General features: G+C 50.3%; 1 protein-coding gene across 2 annotated transcripts in view; it reads left to right on the top strand.

The window, feature by feature from the left end:
• The window catches only part of LOC103824243 (gamma-aminobutyric acid receptor subunit alpha-3), a 78,186-nt gene that overhangs the window by 27,080 nt on the left and 34,490 nt on the right, over positions 1–16,616 (top strand). For both annotated transcript variants that reach the window (XM_050974498.1, XM_030228876.2), the window contains exon 4: positions 13,039–13,106. In XM_050974498.1, the coding sequence (XP_050830455.1) occupies positions 13,039–13,106 (68 nt within the window). The remainder of the gene's footprint in view (positions 1–13,038; positions 13,107–16,616) is intronic.

The following is a 16,616-nucleotide window of genomic DNA, read 5'->3' as shown; positions in this document are numbered from 1 at the left end:
GCCCTCAGCCCTTCCCAAGGGGCACATGGCACCCAAAGGGCTCCAGTCAGATGGCACAGGGAAAGCATCCAGGGGCAGGGAGCGCCAGGTGCTCCTGCTGCTGCACCTCCAGCACAAGGAGGCTCATGCAGTTCTGCAGCACTTTGGGGTTTTCTCTACATGCAAATGTGGCAGCAGGGAATAGGCACAGACACTTCTGACACAGTTGGGCACTCCCCTGCTGTGCTTGCTTTGCTGGGAAGCTGGGCATGGACAAGAGTGATGGGAACAGAAAGGAATTAAAGGAAAAAAACAGGGGGGAGCAGATGCTGGGCATGGACAAGAGTGATGGGTACAGAAAGGAATTAAAAAAAATAAAAGGGAGTAGGTGCTGGCAAATAACTGCATGGCAGAAAAAGAGAGGGAGAGTTCTGGTTGAAAACAGAAGCTGAGGAAAGGCAGATTGGCAGGCAGCATATTTCTGGAGACAGCTTTCTCCTCTGTAGGCTGAGTCACCTAAGAAACGTGTCAATAAAACACACTCTCGGGCACTGTCTCTAATAAATATATATTTAAGAGAGACATTTCTTCAAAACTTCTGTGAGGAGATGTCGAATTCTGAAGGGATGGCATGAAAAATGACATCTCCTGTGGAAGCAGAGAGTTGCCATGGGAACTGGAACGCTTTGAACATACATCACTAAAACAAGAAAACATTTTCCCCAGCAAAGGAAATTAAAAATTACATACATCTGGAGGCATCTGCCCTCTGCCTGTCTCTGATGGGAGTATCAGAGTACCATGCAGCATATCATAATTCATGTAGTGGGCAGGACTGACAATTCCCTATCAGTTGTTGAATTTTTGTGAGTAACTGTGATAAAAAAGCCTTCCTGTCCTTGGGACAGGCAATGCTGGTGTCTGAACAGTGCTGGGCAGGGGGAGATTTAGAGCCAAAATGGAATTTCTTCTGAATTGTTTTGCTCACCCGGGGATAAAACAGCAGCCTGAATGCACAACTAAGCCCATCTTGCCACGTGGGCATGAATCCACTGCTGCCAGAGCTTGCTGGCCCCACTGGGCAGCCAAGACTTTTCCTGGGAAGCAGGGGAAGGCAGGTGAGAGGGGATGTCCTGGGGGAGCACAGAGAGTGTTTGGGGGTTTATCCTGTGCTTTGGAGACTCCATTTTCCCTGCAAGTCTGGGGCAGCAAATCCAGAAGGAGTTATTTGCACCTGGCAAACTAAAGTGTAATTTTTTTCTTTCCTTTTTCTTTTATTCCCAGTGCCTTTCTCAGTGTGTGGCAGAGGTGGCACAGGGTGAGCCCAGGGGAAATGCTAAATTGACCAGTGCAGGGCAGTGTGAATTAAATGAGTTTATTTGCACACTCTATTGGCATTGCTGCAATAAATAAGCACTGGCCATGCAACTCAGTGACCTGTGCATGACAGGGGACAGACAGCTCTGTGCAGAGCTGGGCTCTGCCACACAGACCACGCTGGGGTGCGTGGAGAAGGGAAAATGTTTGTCTGCAGTGCCCTGGGAGTGGAGGTGAAGGATGCCAGAAGCATCACCAGAGGCACACTGTCTGAGGAGCTGATTGAGTTCTCTGCTGAAGGAAATGCCAGCCAGGAGCTAATGGATAAGGAGCCAGAGTGCAAATTACAGCTTTGCTCCCTGCTATGGTACTCCTGTATCTTGTCTCAGTACCTGGTGTTGGCCTCAGGGGACAGGCTTGAAAATTAAATGGGCCCTTCCTCTGAGCTGTACAGCAAGCCCCAGGAGTCACTTTCTTCTTCTGTTTTTTTATTTCCATTTTTTGCCCACTACAGCCCATCACGTGTTCTGGCAGTGCTCAGCCTGCAGAGGCTGGAATGAGATACAGCCTGAGGCACAGGCAGGCAGCACCAAGGCTGGAAGGCAGGTGGGGAAACTGAGGCACAGCAGAGCTGCCTTCAGTGCATGCTCAGGGCCACGGTGCAGAGCAGCAGTGGTGGGGCTGGAGCCCAGAGCTCAGCCTGCAAACCTGATGCACTGAGACATCTCTTTTCTTCCTTCTCCCTCTGAAACAACACACTTTTAATGCAGATTTGGTTTGAGTGAGACTGGTTTGGGGGCCCTCATGGCAAGAGGAGCTGGAGCATGTCCAGGGAAGGGAATGGAGCTGGGGAAGGGTCTGGAACACCAGGAGGGGCTGTGGGGGCTCAGCCTGGAGAAAAGGAGACTCAGGGGTGATTTTATGGCTCTCTACAGCTCCCTGAGAGGAGGGGGCAGACAGGTGGGGATCAGTCCCTTCTCCCAGGCAACCAGTGCCAGGGTGAGAGGAAATGGCCCCAACTTGAGTCAAGGGAGGTTCTGGCTGGATTATTAGGGAAAAGTTCTTTACTTAAAGGGTTGTAAACAGGCTGCCCAGTGAAGTGGTGGAATCACCATTCCTGGAAATATTCAAAACTCACATAGATCTGACAATTGAGGGCATGGCTTAATGGTGGACATGGCTTTGGTGCTGGGTTGAGAGCTGGACTTGATCTTACAGATCTTTTCCAAGCTTAATGATTCTCTGTTTTTTCTTGCATTCTCCTGTTTGCTTCCTTGCTTTCCAATCTTTGCAGCTGTTTTCTCTGTTGTCTATCAATGATTATCAGGTTGGCAGCAGCAGTTTTGTATTGCACCTTCGTGCTTATCTTTTTCCTGGGGATCTGCCTGATGAATTGCAGAGCTCAGTAATTGCTTTACAAACTCCAAGGATGTTACTGGCACCGATCTGAAGATTTTGTAACTCCTCTCAAAGCAACTGTGGCCTGTTGGGGGGTGGTGATTTCTGTTAAAGAAAGACTTGCTGATAATGAGTTACCTAAAGGCTCAGTGTTTTTAGGAAAGGGAGGGAGCAAAAACCTGCCAGGGCCACTCTGCCTGAGGAAGAAGCTTCAGAGGCACACGGGGTTCATGTAGGTTGTGGATAAGCCTGGTCTAATAAGTGGTTTTCCCAGCTGAGTTGTTCATGTGTGGAAGGAGACAGCAATGCTTTGTTTTGGTGCCTCATCTCTCCTGTGTTTGCAACCTCAGGCACAGCACTGAGGTGCTGAACCTGCTGCAGTCTTTCTCTGAGGGTTCTGTTCACCAAGATCCTGTGGCATGGCCAGCAAGAGCCCTGTCCCTGATCCCTGAAGGGGAGAATTACCTGAACAAGGTCATCAAGGCAGGCTCAAAGCAGAGCACAGGTGCTTTGCAGGTAACGTGGAGGGGGTTTGCCCAATGCTGAGGTAGCAGCCCAGCATTTTTGCCCTCCTGTTACTGCTCCTGCAGCAGAATTCTCCTGGCTTTGGTTTCCTCAGGGCACAGCTGGATGTACCAGCTGGCACCACGGCCTTGTCTGGCTGCTCTTCCCCTGTCCACAGGGACCAGCAGGGATTCCCTTTCCCAAGTGCCGCTGGCTTAGCCATCAAGGCCAGCCTTTAATACTGAGTATGTTAAATTATGCATGCTGATTTATATTCACACATTTTCCCATTGTATTTATAATATATAACAAACATGTTCTTGTGGCATCTCCCTTCCATTACCACAGGGTCTGGGAGCACTGCAGAACCTCTAAAAGCATGCTCATACATACATATTCCTCCTCTGTCTTCCTGGCATCTGAGGGTGTCCTGAGTCCTTAAAATAGTAACAACAGTAGCTTTGTTCATTCTGTCTTAGTTCTGTCTGTGGCAAAAATAGCACAGCTAATTTGTAGGCTCTGTTTGTAGTCTGTATGTGTGAGAATGAGGGGTGTGTATAAAGCCTCCATGGCTGCACACCCTCCAGCAGTTGCTGTTTCTGACTCTTTCTTCTGTCCCTGCTGGAGTGGTTGTTTATCAAGATCTTGCACCACATCCTGAGTCTAAGCCCTGGATCTGTATCTTAATGTGGTGATAAAAATATGTGCACGTGGATAAAAGGGGGGCAAGCTAAATTAAATCACATTCTGTGGAGCCTTGTGCTAGGTGTTTAGCCAGGGCTTCTAATGGTGCAAGGCTTATCACACTCATCTTGCTGCCTTTTGTCTTCCATAAGCTTTAGAGCTGTGGCTGATCTGAGCAAAGCCTGACAGAAAAGGTGGATAACTCTGAGATTTGGAGTCCCTCCAAGATTTGTGGAATTATGAAGCTGAGTGGAAAAAGACCCAAAGCTGAAAGAGGCAACTAGGTGGGATCAACTGGTGTTAGGCATCAGAAAATCAGGGAGGAAAAGCTGATCTGAGGGAAGCAGGGTTTGTTGGCTCCTCTGCTGGTAAGGCTGCTCTGCTGGATAGAGCTGTAACCTGCACCCCACACTCTTGACAAGTGTGAGAAAATGCCTTTCACCAGCATGGGAGGGTGTGAAATCCCTGTAGCACCTTCTGCAGCACCACCTGGGCGTGCCAGGTATGCCTGGAGTCCCCTCAGCCAGTGTGTGTTGAGACAAAGGGGCAGTGCAGCGAGGTCAGAGCAGAAAGCTGGGGCACCTGTGCTGCTACCCCACGGAAGGGCTGGGGAGGCAGTGCAGTTTCTCACCCAGCAGGGACAGCAGATGCCCTCTGTGCCTCTCAGCACTGTGCTGAGGAGCCAAGTGTGTCTGAGAGCTCTGCTTTAGGCAGTAGCTGTGCCTTGATCCCAGCTCTGTTGGTGATGGAGTTGTGTAGGTGTGGAGAGAGCTCAGCCCTGGGTTGGAGCCACAGGCACATGTACAGACCATTTGCAGACTCCTGAGGGATTTCTCTTCTAAAAACCAAGCTGATCTTCTCTATACAACCCAGGAGTTTGTGCCCAGCAATCAGACATCCATCTCTGCCTGAGAGTGTGCCATAAATCCCAGACAAGCCACACTCAAGTGGTAACTGGGTCACTTCATGGTCCTGCAGCTCCTTCCTGCAGAGGACATTGGTTGCAGCCATGTGAGAACTCTGCATCTGCAGCATGTGGTGTGAGACAGGGAATCAATCTATTCCCTGCCTCAGCTCCCCGTGGCCCTGCTAAGAAAGGGAGCCAGGGCAGGCTGTCTTTCTGAGGCTTTGACAGGCATCATCTCACTTCATCTGGGCTGAAGAATTGAGCACATGTAATTGCAGACCATGCTGATCTCTCTCATCACATGTGAGTGGCTTTGTTGTTGGCTGTCTCTTGAGACAGCCCCTGGAATTCTTTTGAATTCCTCGTTCTCCCTGAAATATCCAGGTTGAGGGGAGAGAGGAGAGAAGCACAGCTGGAAGTGACACCACATGGGTCGCTGTGTTTACAGATTGGATGATTTCTCTCTAGTCTGGCTGGAGGACACACAATTGTAGACACTGATGTGCCATCACACCAGAGAGAAGGTAGTAATTAATCACCATGGCTCACAGAGCAGCAACTTGGGAACTGGCTGTACAGCAAATGCTGGCAGTGCCAGGGGATTGGAGCAGCAGCAGCGGCTGAAAAAAAGCCTGGGCACCCCAGGATTGGGGAAACAGGCTTGATGTTTTCCTGGCAAGGAGCAGATAGCCTTGTTCCCATCTAAATGCGATGTCCTTTTGATCATAACCCTGCAGAAGTCACTGGAAGCATAACTGAGGGTGTCAGAGCTGTTACACAGACCCAGTTACTCTGGGATCAAGCAAATAGCTGGGCAAAACCATGTGAGACAAATTGTCTGTGACATGGCAGAGCTAGATAAGGATCCAACCCAAAGGTCTTGTTGGCAATCCCCTGCAGGCTCTTACTCACCCCTGCTTTTGCTGAGATAAGACATTTGTTTCAGAAATTTATATTGTTTCTTCCCTTACTATGTGGTTTATTCTGCAGAGTACAGATTTCCCAGTGCTCTGTCCTTGGCTGACCCCACTTTGCAGTAGATGAGCATCCTGTCATCCTTAACCACTCTGTCCCAGGTCACCAGCCTTCATCCATGGACCCTCCTCATCCTCATCTCTGTGCTCCCTAGAGAGAGGGAGGTGCCATCAGAGGTGGTGAGGTGGGTGTGGGCAGAACTACCTGTGGGATTACCTGTGGGGACAGCAGGGTCTCACCTGTGTTGTGATGCTTCTGCCCAATGAGCTTTCCTGGAGATGTGGGTGTTTCAGGTAGCTCAGGGAATTAAATGGTGCTGTTAGCTCTGTCTGGCCTCTGAAGGACTGGGCCACCTGCCAGCCCCCTGGTGACACTCTTGGCCCTGCTGGCTGCCACTTGGCACTGACAGGACTGAGACATTCTGTGTATGTTCTTGCTGCTTCTTTTCAGAAGAAGAACATGTACACACTGCTGTCCACTTTTGGGAAAGGTGCCTGGGCTGAGCTGCCAGACAGGGGTGAATGTCTGTGATAGGAGACTTGGCTTTCACTTCTGAGCAAGTAATTTCATATTCAAGGTTGCTGGGGTGCTGCAACAGCCAAGCAGTGTCTGAAAAAAAGTGTTTTTACTTTGGGACTGGGAGTTTGAAGAGGTTGCTCATGACCTCTGTCTGTGTTGTCTGAGATCCCTCAAGTCATGCCCAGCTGAGGAGAGAGAAGGGCTTGTCCTGAGACCTGCCTGCACCTCTGCTCTCCCTTTCCCAGAGGCTGCAGGGAATTCCAGGAGATTCTTGTGGCTTTTTGCCCCCTCTGTTCCCCAGCCTTTCCCTCCTGACCCCAGCAGAGCCTCTGCTCCCAGGATACCTGGTGTGGCAGCACTCCAGGCACAGTAGGGATGTTTGTGGTCATGACATTAGCAATAGCTCACACCGCTGTGTGGCCTTTTGTGTGGCAGGAGCTCTGTCAATGTCCTTGGAGTCAGCTTTATCCCCTGGCTGGGCTGGACAAGCCCAGGAGGCATCAACAGCACTGCAGTGATGTTCACTGCAATATTTCCTTCTCTGCTGCTATTTCTGAGCTCCCTCAGAAAAAAAAAAAAATTGCAAGAAAAGCAACTCTGATGTTTATGGGGGAGTCTTGCTGCCCCCACAGCAGGAGAGCAGCAGAGAAGGCCACGTCAGGGCTTCATGGTGTGTGCTTGGTGATGTAGATGCCTCCATTTCTGCCGCTTTAGGCTGTGGAGAGAGGTCACCCTCTCCTCTTGGGCACCTACCTCTCTGCTTGTGCCTCCTTGTCCTCTCCCAGCACTGGCCTGGCATTCCCAAGTGCCAGGTGACACAGAAGGTGCCACATGCCACACCACGCAGAAATGTCCCTCCCTTCTTTAGGGCCCCTCATCCTGCAAGGAGACACCGTTCAGCTCCCACTTCCCAAAACAAGGCAGCACCAGAGGTTCTAAACCCCCTGAAAAGCCCCAGGTGGGGGCTGGGAAAGGCAGCCCTGGTGTGATGGGGGTCAAAGGGAGAGGAGTGACCAGGGTGGAGTTTCTGGCTGAGGCTGTAGTGACACCTCTGAAGGTAAGGGCTGCCCAGGGCTGTGGCTCAGCTCAGCTCCAGTGGGCTCGGGGAGCTTGTAGCAAAGGTCATGGAAACCTCTTCTGTTGCAGAGGCTAAAAGTGGAAGGAAAATTAAATTCCCCCAGTGGGAGGCTGAGAAGGCGAAGAATGAAACACACAAAGAGCTTCTGTGTGCAGCTGAAAAAATTACCTTCTGCTGCTTGTTAATTACTATGGCAAGGAGTTGGGGGAAGCTGTGAGGTGGAAGTGGGTAGTACCAGCTGACTTCTTGTGTTTCCCTTCACAGAGATGCTGAATTAGCTGGGAAACACCGCCCTGGTGGTTCTGGGTGTCACCCTGGTGTCCCTGTGGGTTGTGTGATGTGGAAGAGAGCAAGGCTGCAGCTCCTCTCTTCATGGTGCCACTGCTCTCAGCACAGGCTGGTGGGGATCCTTCCCCAAGGGTTTAGTGTGGATTTTGGGGGATATGGAATAAGGGGACACTGAATAAGGGGACCTCAGAAATTCTTGAGCTAAGGATAAATGGCATTGTCTAGGAGGGAGTTAAGAGGCATTATCAGCTTGGTACTGCCCTTCTTAGGACGTGACCACAGCTGGAGATGGGACATTGGAGCCCAGAGCAGAAACACCTCCCTCCAGGAGCTGGCTTGGAGGGGATTGATGGTTTATACCCCTGGCTGCAGAAAACCCTTCTATTCTCAGCCACACCATCCCGCACAGAAACAACAGTGCAGACGGGTTTGTCACCTCCCAGCTCCCTCAGGTCCCCTCACAGCCCTGGAGCTGCCTGGAGCTGGAGCTCCCCATCCCCCGGCTGATCGCAGCCGGGGCTGTGCAGCCTCCGTGACGTCAGCGCAGCATCCAGGAATCCCCTGCACGGAGCCGCAGCGGCTTCGCCCCTGTTTGTCACAGCACGCATCACTCGGGAGCCCCCAGCGCCCGCCTGCACGGCTGCAGGCACGGCTGCACGGTGCAGGCACAGCACCCCGGTGCAGGCACAGCACCCTGGCTGCCTGCACAGCACCCCGGTGCAGGCAGAGCATCCCCAGTGCAGGCACGGCTGCACGGTGCAGGCAGAGCACCCTGGCTGCCTGCACAGCACCCCGGTGCAGGCACAGCACCCCGGTGCAGGCAGAGCACCCCAGTGCAGGCACAGCACCCCAGTGCAGGCACAGCACCCCAGTGCAGGCACAGCATCCCAGTGCAGGCACAGCCTCCAGGACCCCCCGCCTGCCCAACCGCGCTCAGCGAAGCCCCAAACCTCCGCAGCTGACACACAGCCGGCCGAGCCGGGCGGTCAGGGGTGATTCCTGAATAAACAGCGCTGGATGAGTGCAGGGGAGGTTTAACACGAGCCCGCTCAGCCCCCCCCGTGCCCCCCTCCCAGGCTCACTCGCAGTTCTGCAGCCGGGGAGGGCAGAGGCAGCGAGGCGGTGTAATTCGTGTTCCAGCCCCGCCGCTGCTCCCCGTGCTTCCAAGAAGCAAGTAAAAATAGCACTCCGTCATTTTGTAAATAATAGCTAGCTATCTCCTCCCGGGCCCCGGAGTCAGGAGCACTTAGAGGGGGAATTGCAGGGGAAAGGGGTTGTCTGCCTTGGAACAGGGGCAGGGAGATGGGGAGGGCTGGGACGGGGACGCAGGGGAAATGGGAAGCCTGAAACACCTCAGCACCAGCTGCTGCTGGTTTGCACCTTGTGCACACCCAGGGAGGTGACAGACCTGCTGGTGAGGGGCTGTAGGGGCTGGAGCTGTCCCTCCCCTCGGGGCTGGGAGGGGGTTGGGGGGTACAAAAGCTGCCAGAGCTGGGGGAGCAGATTCCTGGAGGAGAGGGGTAGCTCTCAAAAAGCAGGCAGGTGTAGTAAGTGCCATGGTAACACTGTGGGAAGGGTGGTTTGGTTTGCCATTTGCATTGCAGATCTGCCCAGCTGTGGGGGATTTCTACAGCTGGGAGCAAGGCAGGAGCAGGCTCTGTACCTGTGGGGAAGGGGCAGCCCTGGCTGACCTGCAGAGCCTTGTTCTGCTCTCACACTTGCTCCACATTCTTCCCAGGAACATGGTTGTGCTGAAGCTTGGCAATAAGCTGAGCCTATGAATGGGCAAAGCCCCCAGACAAGGGAATCATCCTCAACAAATGGCTTGGGAACATGGCATGCCACTTGGATCTGTAAATTCAGGTCAAATGCTGAACCTGAAATCTCTTCCTTTTCCAGTTTCATGTTGGCTCCAGGGTCCTTTTTTTGCATTCCTGGTGCAGCAGCTCGGCAGGGTGGCTGGAAGGGGCTTGGGCAGCCCACCAAGGGCTCTGTTGGGCAGTGTTGTGCCGATCCTTAGGGCAGCCAGACCTGGGCTCTGCTCCTTGCTCTGCTCCAGCTTCCTATCTGAACCCAGCCCTTGCATTTTTGTTTCCCTGGTTGTAAACAGGACTGGCAGCATCCACCTGCCACCCCACCAGCCTTGAAAGCTCGACTCGTGCCTGTGAAAAAATTGAATTACAGGGAAGGATGCTGCTAGGAAATGAAAAATGCCATTTTGTGTTCTGCAGCAGTTCTAGGGAAAGTGCCTACCCCCCCTATAATGTCCTTAATTGTTAAATCTTTGGTGAGAAGTGTGCAAGACAGCCAAGATACAGCGTGAGCACATCTATGGCTTGAGCAGAAAATAAGAATTTCCCTGCCATGTCTCTAAGCAGAGGCAGGAGATGCTTTTCTCTCAGCTTTCTCTTGCTGATAAAGAGATGCAGTTTCATCTCATTCAGGCTCTGGGTGGGTCAGTGTGAGGGTAAGGAGGGAGGAGGCTGCTGGGGCAGCTGCTGGTTTCTCTGCAGGTGGAGGTCTCACGGTCACAGAGCTGGGAGCAGTGCAGGTGCTCTTGGGCTGTGGGATCACAAGGAAAGTGAATCTCTGAGGCTGGAGCTTGCTCTGTTCTGCTGGTGTTTTACTTATCTCTGGATTTCCCAGCTCTGCTGAAATCCCTGCCTGCGTAGCAATGATTTAATTTCAGAAATCCCTCCGGATCCCAGCCAAATCCTGCCCTTAGGAGCACTTATTAACAGGGAGGGTTCAGTCTGCCTTTTGCCATGAGAGGTGCAGGAAGCTCATTTTTCTCAGAGCTGAGGGACATCACTGAGCCAGTGGTGAAGCCCCAGCTTGTCCCTTCTCTGGGTGCTGCATGGCCTTGCCAGGGGGTAAATCTGCAGGCTGGAAATGGGGGATTCTCTTCAGACATGGGTCATAATTAGTTATTAATATTAATAAGTTATTAATAGATTACTGAAGTTTCCTAATGCCATTGTCTTTGATTGGATTTACCAGTAGATTGAAGGGTCAGGAAGAGGTTTCTGGAGCTCTGTGTCAGCCAGGTTACAGCATGATGAGGACGTAAAAGCTTATTTAAGGATTGCAGGATCATATCAAAAGGTGTCCAAAGTGAATTCTGCCTTTTTGTCTTCTCTTGGGTTCCTGAATCCCCTCCCCTGGGCTTGGACCCCACAGAGCATGCTGGAAAGCACAAACCCTTCTGTGACTCCCTACTGAAATTGCTGGCAACCCCGACAAGGGGAGAGAATGATGCATCTGACTCCATCTTATCAGAGGGCTAATTAATTACTTTATCATTCTATATTATTCTATACATCTAAACTGGATCTGCCAAGCACTCAACCCTGCACACACTGCACAGAATCTCATGACTGTCACCCAACAGTCCTGACACACACACACACACACCTGGCCCTGACAGGCCAAGGAAACAAAACCCCATCACTCTGGGTGATCTCCATATTGCATTCTACTTTGGCACAAACACAGGCAGAGCAAATGAGATAAGAATTGTTTTTCCTTTCTCTGAGGTTCAGAGAATGTGAAACCCAGAAATATTCTTGGGAAGAATTGTGCCTGGCTTTCCTCTGTGAAGAGAAGTGTGGAGCTGCAACCCCCTGTCCCTCTGAGCAGGGCACAGCTCATCCTGCACCTCCCAGGGACTGCCTTCCCTGGCCATGGATGGCCACAGCTCCTGATCTGCCACCCTTGGGTGTAGAATGAATGCCGGGGAGGGAGGGGAGGGAGGGGAGGGGAGGGGAGGGGAGGGGAGGGGAGGGGAGGGGAGGGGAGGGGAGGGGAGGGGAGGGGAGGGGAGGGAGAGTTTTGTGTTTTCTCCAAGACAAAATGAGCTTTCTCTTGCCACACGGGGTAGCAGAAGGAGCCTCACACCACTCGATGTTCTCTGCTCTGTGCCTCATCTGGGACCTGTTTGGAGGGAGGCTGAGAATACCCTGAGTGGTTCAGCCTCACAGAAGGGGCTCGTTCTGTTTGGATTTCTGGGTGTTTCACAAAGTGTACCACGTACATATTTCTCTTTAACCTTCTTTATAGTGCATCAAGATGAGATCAAGGGTTACTTCTCTAGCACAATGATATCAGCCACGGGCTGCATCAAAAGCTTCTCAGCCATAATAACTAAAGACATGTATACGTATATTTCAGCCATTAAGGAGAAAACCCTGCCAGAATGCATTATCTTATTTGGGATGTAAAACTTTGAAGCACAAACCTAAAGCTTCATAGTACTGCAAAATGACTCTCAGGGGACAGAAGGATTTCCATAACTAAATTAAACAATGGGCCATCCAGGCTACTTGCAAGGCTGCTGGGATGGCCAAAATTGGGTCCGGTCCTGTACATAAAACATGAACTCTGCTCTGCTGCTTTAAATTGGTTCTTTCATTAGGAGAGCAGCTCTGAGCCAGCTAGTGCCACACAACTGCATGATCTATCCCTAAAGTGGGGAGGATTTATGGGAACTGAGTGCTGAACTCAAAGCAGCTCATCCATCATGTTTTGAGCACAACCCAGTGGGCAGAGCATCAGACTGTAAATCTGGGAAATCACTGTGCCTTGATTCCCCTGCAAAGCAGGGTGGCAGCAGAGGTGTCAATTAGGAAACAAGCCAAAATCCAAGGAAGGAGAGCTTTCTGTGCACATGCTGCTGGCTGTGTTCAGCACTCCAGGTTATCTGAAGGCATGTGGCTGAGATTGCCCCTGGTTTTAGCAGCTGGGCAGGCAGTGGGGCCCTGTGGCTTTGCAGGGGAAGTGAAGCTGCTGCTCAGCATCCATGAGGGAATCTCAGCTTGGGATGCAGGGGCAGCATGTGACAAGTGAGCAGCAGCAGCAGCTTTGTGAGAGTGAGGCACTTAGGAGAGCAGCGAGCACGATGGCAGTAAAAGGCAATCAGAATATTGATTCTTTTTACATACAGATAAGCCTGGAGCTGTAACAAACCCAGGGTTCCCTAAAACTGCTGGAACATTGCTAGGCTGTTTATCTGGCTGGGAGACACAAAGGGATTTCAGATTAAAAAGGAGTTTCAAAGCATCAGGGCTTACCTCTGGATTGAAAACATGTGGATCTGTAGCTGAGTGTGGATGATGCAGCCACACAGATTCTGTAAATATGCATTGTCTGGCCGTGTGGGACAGATTTGTCCTCAGTGTAAGCGTGGGAAGCAGCAGAGCTGCACTGGAGATGAATGTGCCCAATTACCAGTGATAAAATCAGCCCTTGTTTGGGGCACAGAGCGCGGTGCTGAGGGTTCAGCAGAGCAGGAATAAACACTATATAACAAACCTCAAAGCCTTGCCTGCACAAGGAAATTCAGCTCTCTAATTGCTCTTTTTTCCCTTTTTTTTTTTTCTTTTTGTCCCAGACAGTGTAACTGAAGTCAAGACAGACATTTACGTGACGAGTTTCGGCCCTGTCTCGGACACAGACATGGTAGGTGTCTCACAGGTGGCTTCTCCTCAGCTGCTGTGGATGTGTCCCCCCCTCCTCCCAGGACAATATGGGTAAAAGTGGGGTTTTCCTGAAGTGACAAGAGCTGGTGGTATCTCAGTTCCAGGGGTAGACAGGAGTTGTTTCCCAGGTGTGCTTGGGCTTTTGGAAACCAGTTGATAACTGGAGGAATGAAGGTGATCCTTGGGAAGAGGGGTGGATGTCAGAAGCTGGTCTGGTTTGGTGGCAGTGTCAGAGACAATGATCCACCATCAAACCATCCTTAGTGCCTGAACTGGAGGGAGGCAAAAGAGAAAACAGAAAAGGCATGGACTGACTGCCCTATTTTGACATGTTCATGGAAAATAATTAATGAAAAGGCCTGAGGTCTGAATTTAGGCTTGTATTCCCACAACAGTTTGTCTTCTAATTAAAACAGGACTGTGGAGCATAATTAATTATGAGGTTTCTCAACAGCAGCTCCTATTCCAGAGAAGGGCTGGCTGTGGGTGGCTGCTCAGGAGTTCCAGGATGCCAGGTGAGGACAGCTATGCATTGAGGACTGAGCCCCTCCTGCATGCCCAGCCCCTGAGGTGCCCTGGTGCTGGCAGAGACCAGGCCAGTGATGGGCAGTCTGTGCCAGGGAGGGAGCCTGTTTTGGGGCAGGGAGCAGGTTCTCACTAGCTAGGCCAAGCTGGAGCAGCATCCTGTGGCTCTCACAGCCCCTCCAGAGCTGCAAGGGTTGAATTTTCTGGGCTGGCATGGCCTGAACATCTCTCCAGCTGTCCCACAGCAATCCTGTGCTGGCAAGCAGAGGAGCTGAGGGAGAATAAAATCTCTGTGTTTCATGGAGTAGCTCACTCCATCACTCTAACCCGTGTTGCTTTGGGAAGACCACTCCCTCCAGGGTACGAAATTAAGTTGATGTCAGTGTAATCAAGATTATGAACCTCATCTGAGTTCTCCCTCTCTCTCTCTCCTGCTTTCCTACCACAGCAGAGACCCATTATATATTCAGCATTTGTAGCCCTTGGGGAGTATCTGATAATTACTTCCAAGGTGGAGCATATTTGATTAAGGGAGTGTGTATAATGAACTGTGAAGAAAAAAAATATGAGGTATTGAAAAGAGGAAGGTATTCTCTGCAATGTGATTTGACAAAATGAATATAAAATTAGGAAGACAGTTAAGGAATAATAAATTATTTCCCCTCCGCGTGCTTTCGTTCCGTGTATTTTACAAATGCATAGCGAATGTGTTTTAGCTCTGCTGCTAAAAGTGAGGGAGAGAAACCCCATCTCCTTGGGAAAGGGGGAGAGCCTGCTCTGGGGCTTCCTTTCATCTCAGGAGCAGGGAAATCCCTCCCTCCTGCTGGCATCTGCCCGGCGCTGCTCCCCTCCCACAGCTCCGGCGCTCTGGAGCTGGAATTGCGGAACTGCAGAATTGGAATAGCGGTGATGGAGGAGAGGCAGGTAAAGCTGCCTTGGGGAGAGGGAGAGCAGCTGCTCATAGAGCGTGGAGGAGGAGGAGGAGGAGTGAAATAGGGGTCTCGTCAAGCCAGCTCTCACAAGCTCTTGGAGATCTATTTCACACCCAAGATAGCTCAGCTACCTTAGAAGGAATAAAATCAGCAGGATGGCTTCTGTGGTGGTGTTGGAAACAAAAAGTTTTAATAAAAGGCAAAATAACAGAGCTCTTTACAGAGAGAAACTGAGCCAGGTGCAAGACATTCTTGCTCCTTGTAAAACACGTCACAGAAGCAATTAGTTTCTTTTTTATCTTTTTTTTTTCCCAGTAAATTGCTTAGGTAGGACTTTCTGGTTTCTGTCCAATTAGCTATCCTTAAGTTTGAGGTGAAGTCCCCCAGGTCCTATGAGGTGTCTTTTTACCTAATTGAGGAAGTTTCTTTCCTCAGTTTTCTGGGCTTTTTTTCTTTTTATGAAGACAAAGGATCGTTTTGTCACTCCATCAACAGGGAGCACATTCCTACAGAGGAGAACGTGGAGACCTTTCCACTGAAGTGCTCCAAGGGACTCCCAACCTCTCTTTTGGTTTGGAGAGCAGAGCCTGTCCACACCTGAGGTGTCACCCTGTTCTTCTAAGCCTTCTGATGTTTACACTCTTGTAATGGAGTTTCTCACACACTTTGATGTAAATAATTATTGTTTTTACATTCCTCTCTGGAGGAGGAGAAATTTCATGGACTGTTGGCTTGTCCAGCATCATTGGAGAAGTGGCACTTTCATCCTCCAATCCACTGTCACTTGTAAAAGTCTATAAATGTTAAAGTCAGAAAATAAACTTCCCTTCTCCTTCCCTTGCAGTTCCAGTGCCCACATTGTTTTATTTTGTGTCCTATTGCGACACTGAGGTGCACCCCAGTCCTCAGGACTGAGCTCTTGCAGCTTTGCCTCAGTCCCAGGGAAATTATTCAAAGGAAAACAAAAATTGAAGGGGATTTTTTTGTTTCGCGGATGGACTCTGAGGAGAGAATCAGTCTGGATGTTTTCAGTCAGTTCTGTAGGCAGAGAAAAGCATAACACAGAACTAAGTGTGCTCCTTGGAAGGGGAGAGTTGGGAATAATGGTTTTATGAAGAGAAGCATAGAAAAGAGGGGAACATTCTGAACATGATTTCTCTTTGCTTCAGCAATGATTCCTAAGCATTAAAGAAGATAAGCAGGGCCTTGGAAGTCATTAAAAATGTTTTGCTTCTTTGTCTGGCACTTTTTAAATAGAAACAGGGAATGAGAGAGCCCTTTTCCTGCTAAGGACTTTTCCCAAACCTCCTGGGACTGCACACAGGCTCATTTCTTTGCGTTTATCCCAAGAAATAAACGGGTAAATACCTTGCACAGGGCAGAGCCCTTGAGAATGCAGAATTTCTCTTTCCTTCCCCAGCTAAGATCCAGAAGGTTCATATTTGAGCAGGGGTGTCTCCATGGCCAGGGAGCAGGGATGGATTTATTTACAGAGATGCCTCCATTCAGCTGCCATCTGCTGCAAAACCTGTAGGAATTTCTCTGTCCTATAGGAAAGTGATGCACAGCAGTTTTTAAGTGCTGCTGAGAAGTGCTGCAGGAAAGAAATCACTCACAATGATAAGTTTGGTTGGTCCTGCAGCCTCCAGGAATGTGTAAATAAAGATTACGAGTCTGCAGCAGCAGCGGGAGGAAGAACAGTTGGGACAGAGAGGTTTTCCAAAGACCCCTCTGTCTCTAAAAGTGGTTTCTGAATCTGCATTCACTGAGTGAGGAGCTGGCTTGGCTGCAGGGTTTCAAATAGGTGACTTCTAAGTGCCCCAGCTGGAATTTGGACTAGGAAATGGGTCTCTACATTGGCAGAAAGAAAAAAAAAAAAAAAAAAGAAGAAGAAAATGGAAATAAAACAAGAAAAAGAAGACAAAAGAAAGTCACAGGATCTTGTAATGCCAGTAAAGTCTTCGATTCAGTGATTTTTTAAAGGTGACCTGGGGAACAAAATAACATTAAGGCAATGCCATGCAAGTTTATTT

This window comes from Serinus canaria, chromosome 4A (genome assembly GCF_022539315.1).
Source record: "Serinus canaria isolate serCan28SL12 chromosome 4A, serCan2020, whole genome shotgun sequence".
Taxonomy (NCBI): Eukaryota; Metazoa; Chordata; class Aves; order Passeriformes; family Fringillidae; genus Serinus; species Serinus canaria.
Note: the sequence above shows the minus strand (reverse complement) of the source record. Positions and strands in the feature narration are given on the sequence as shown.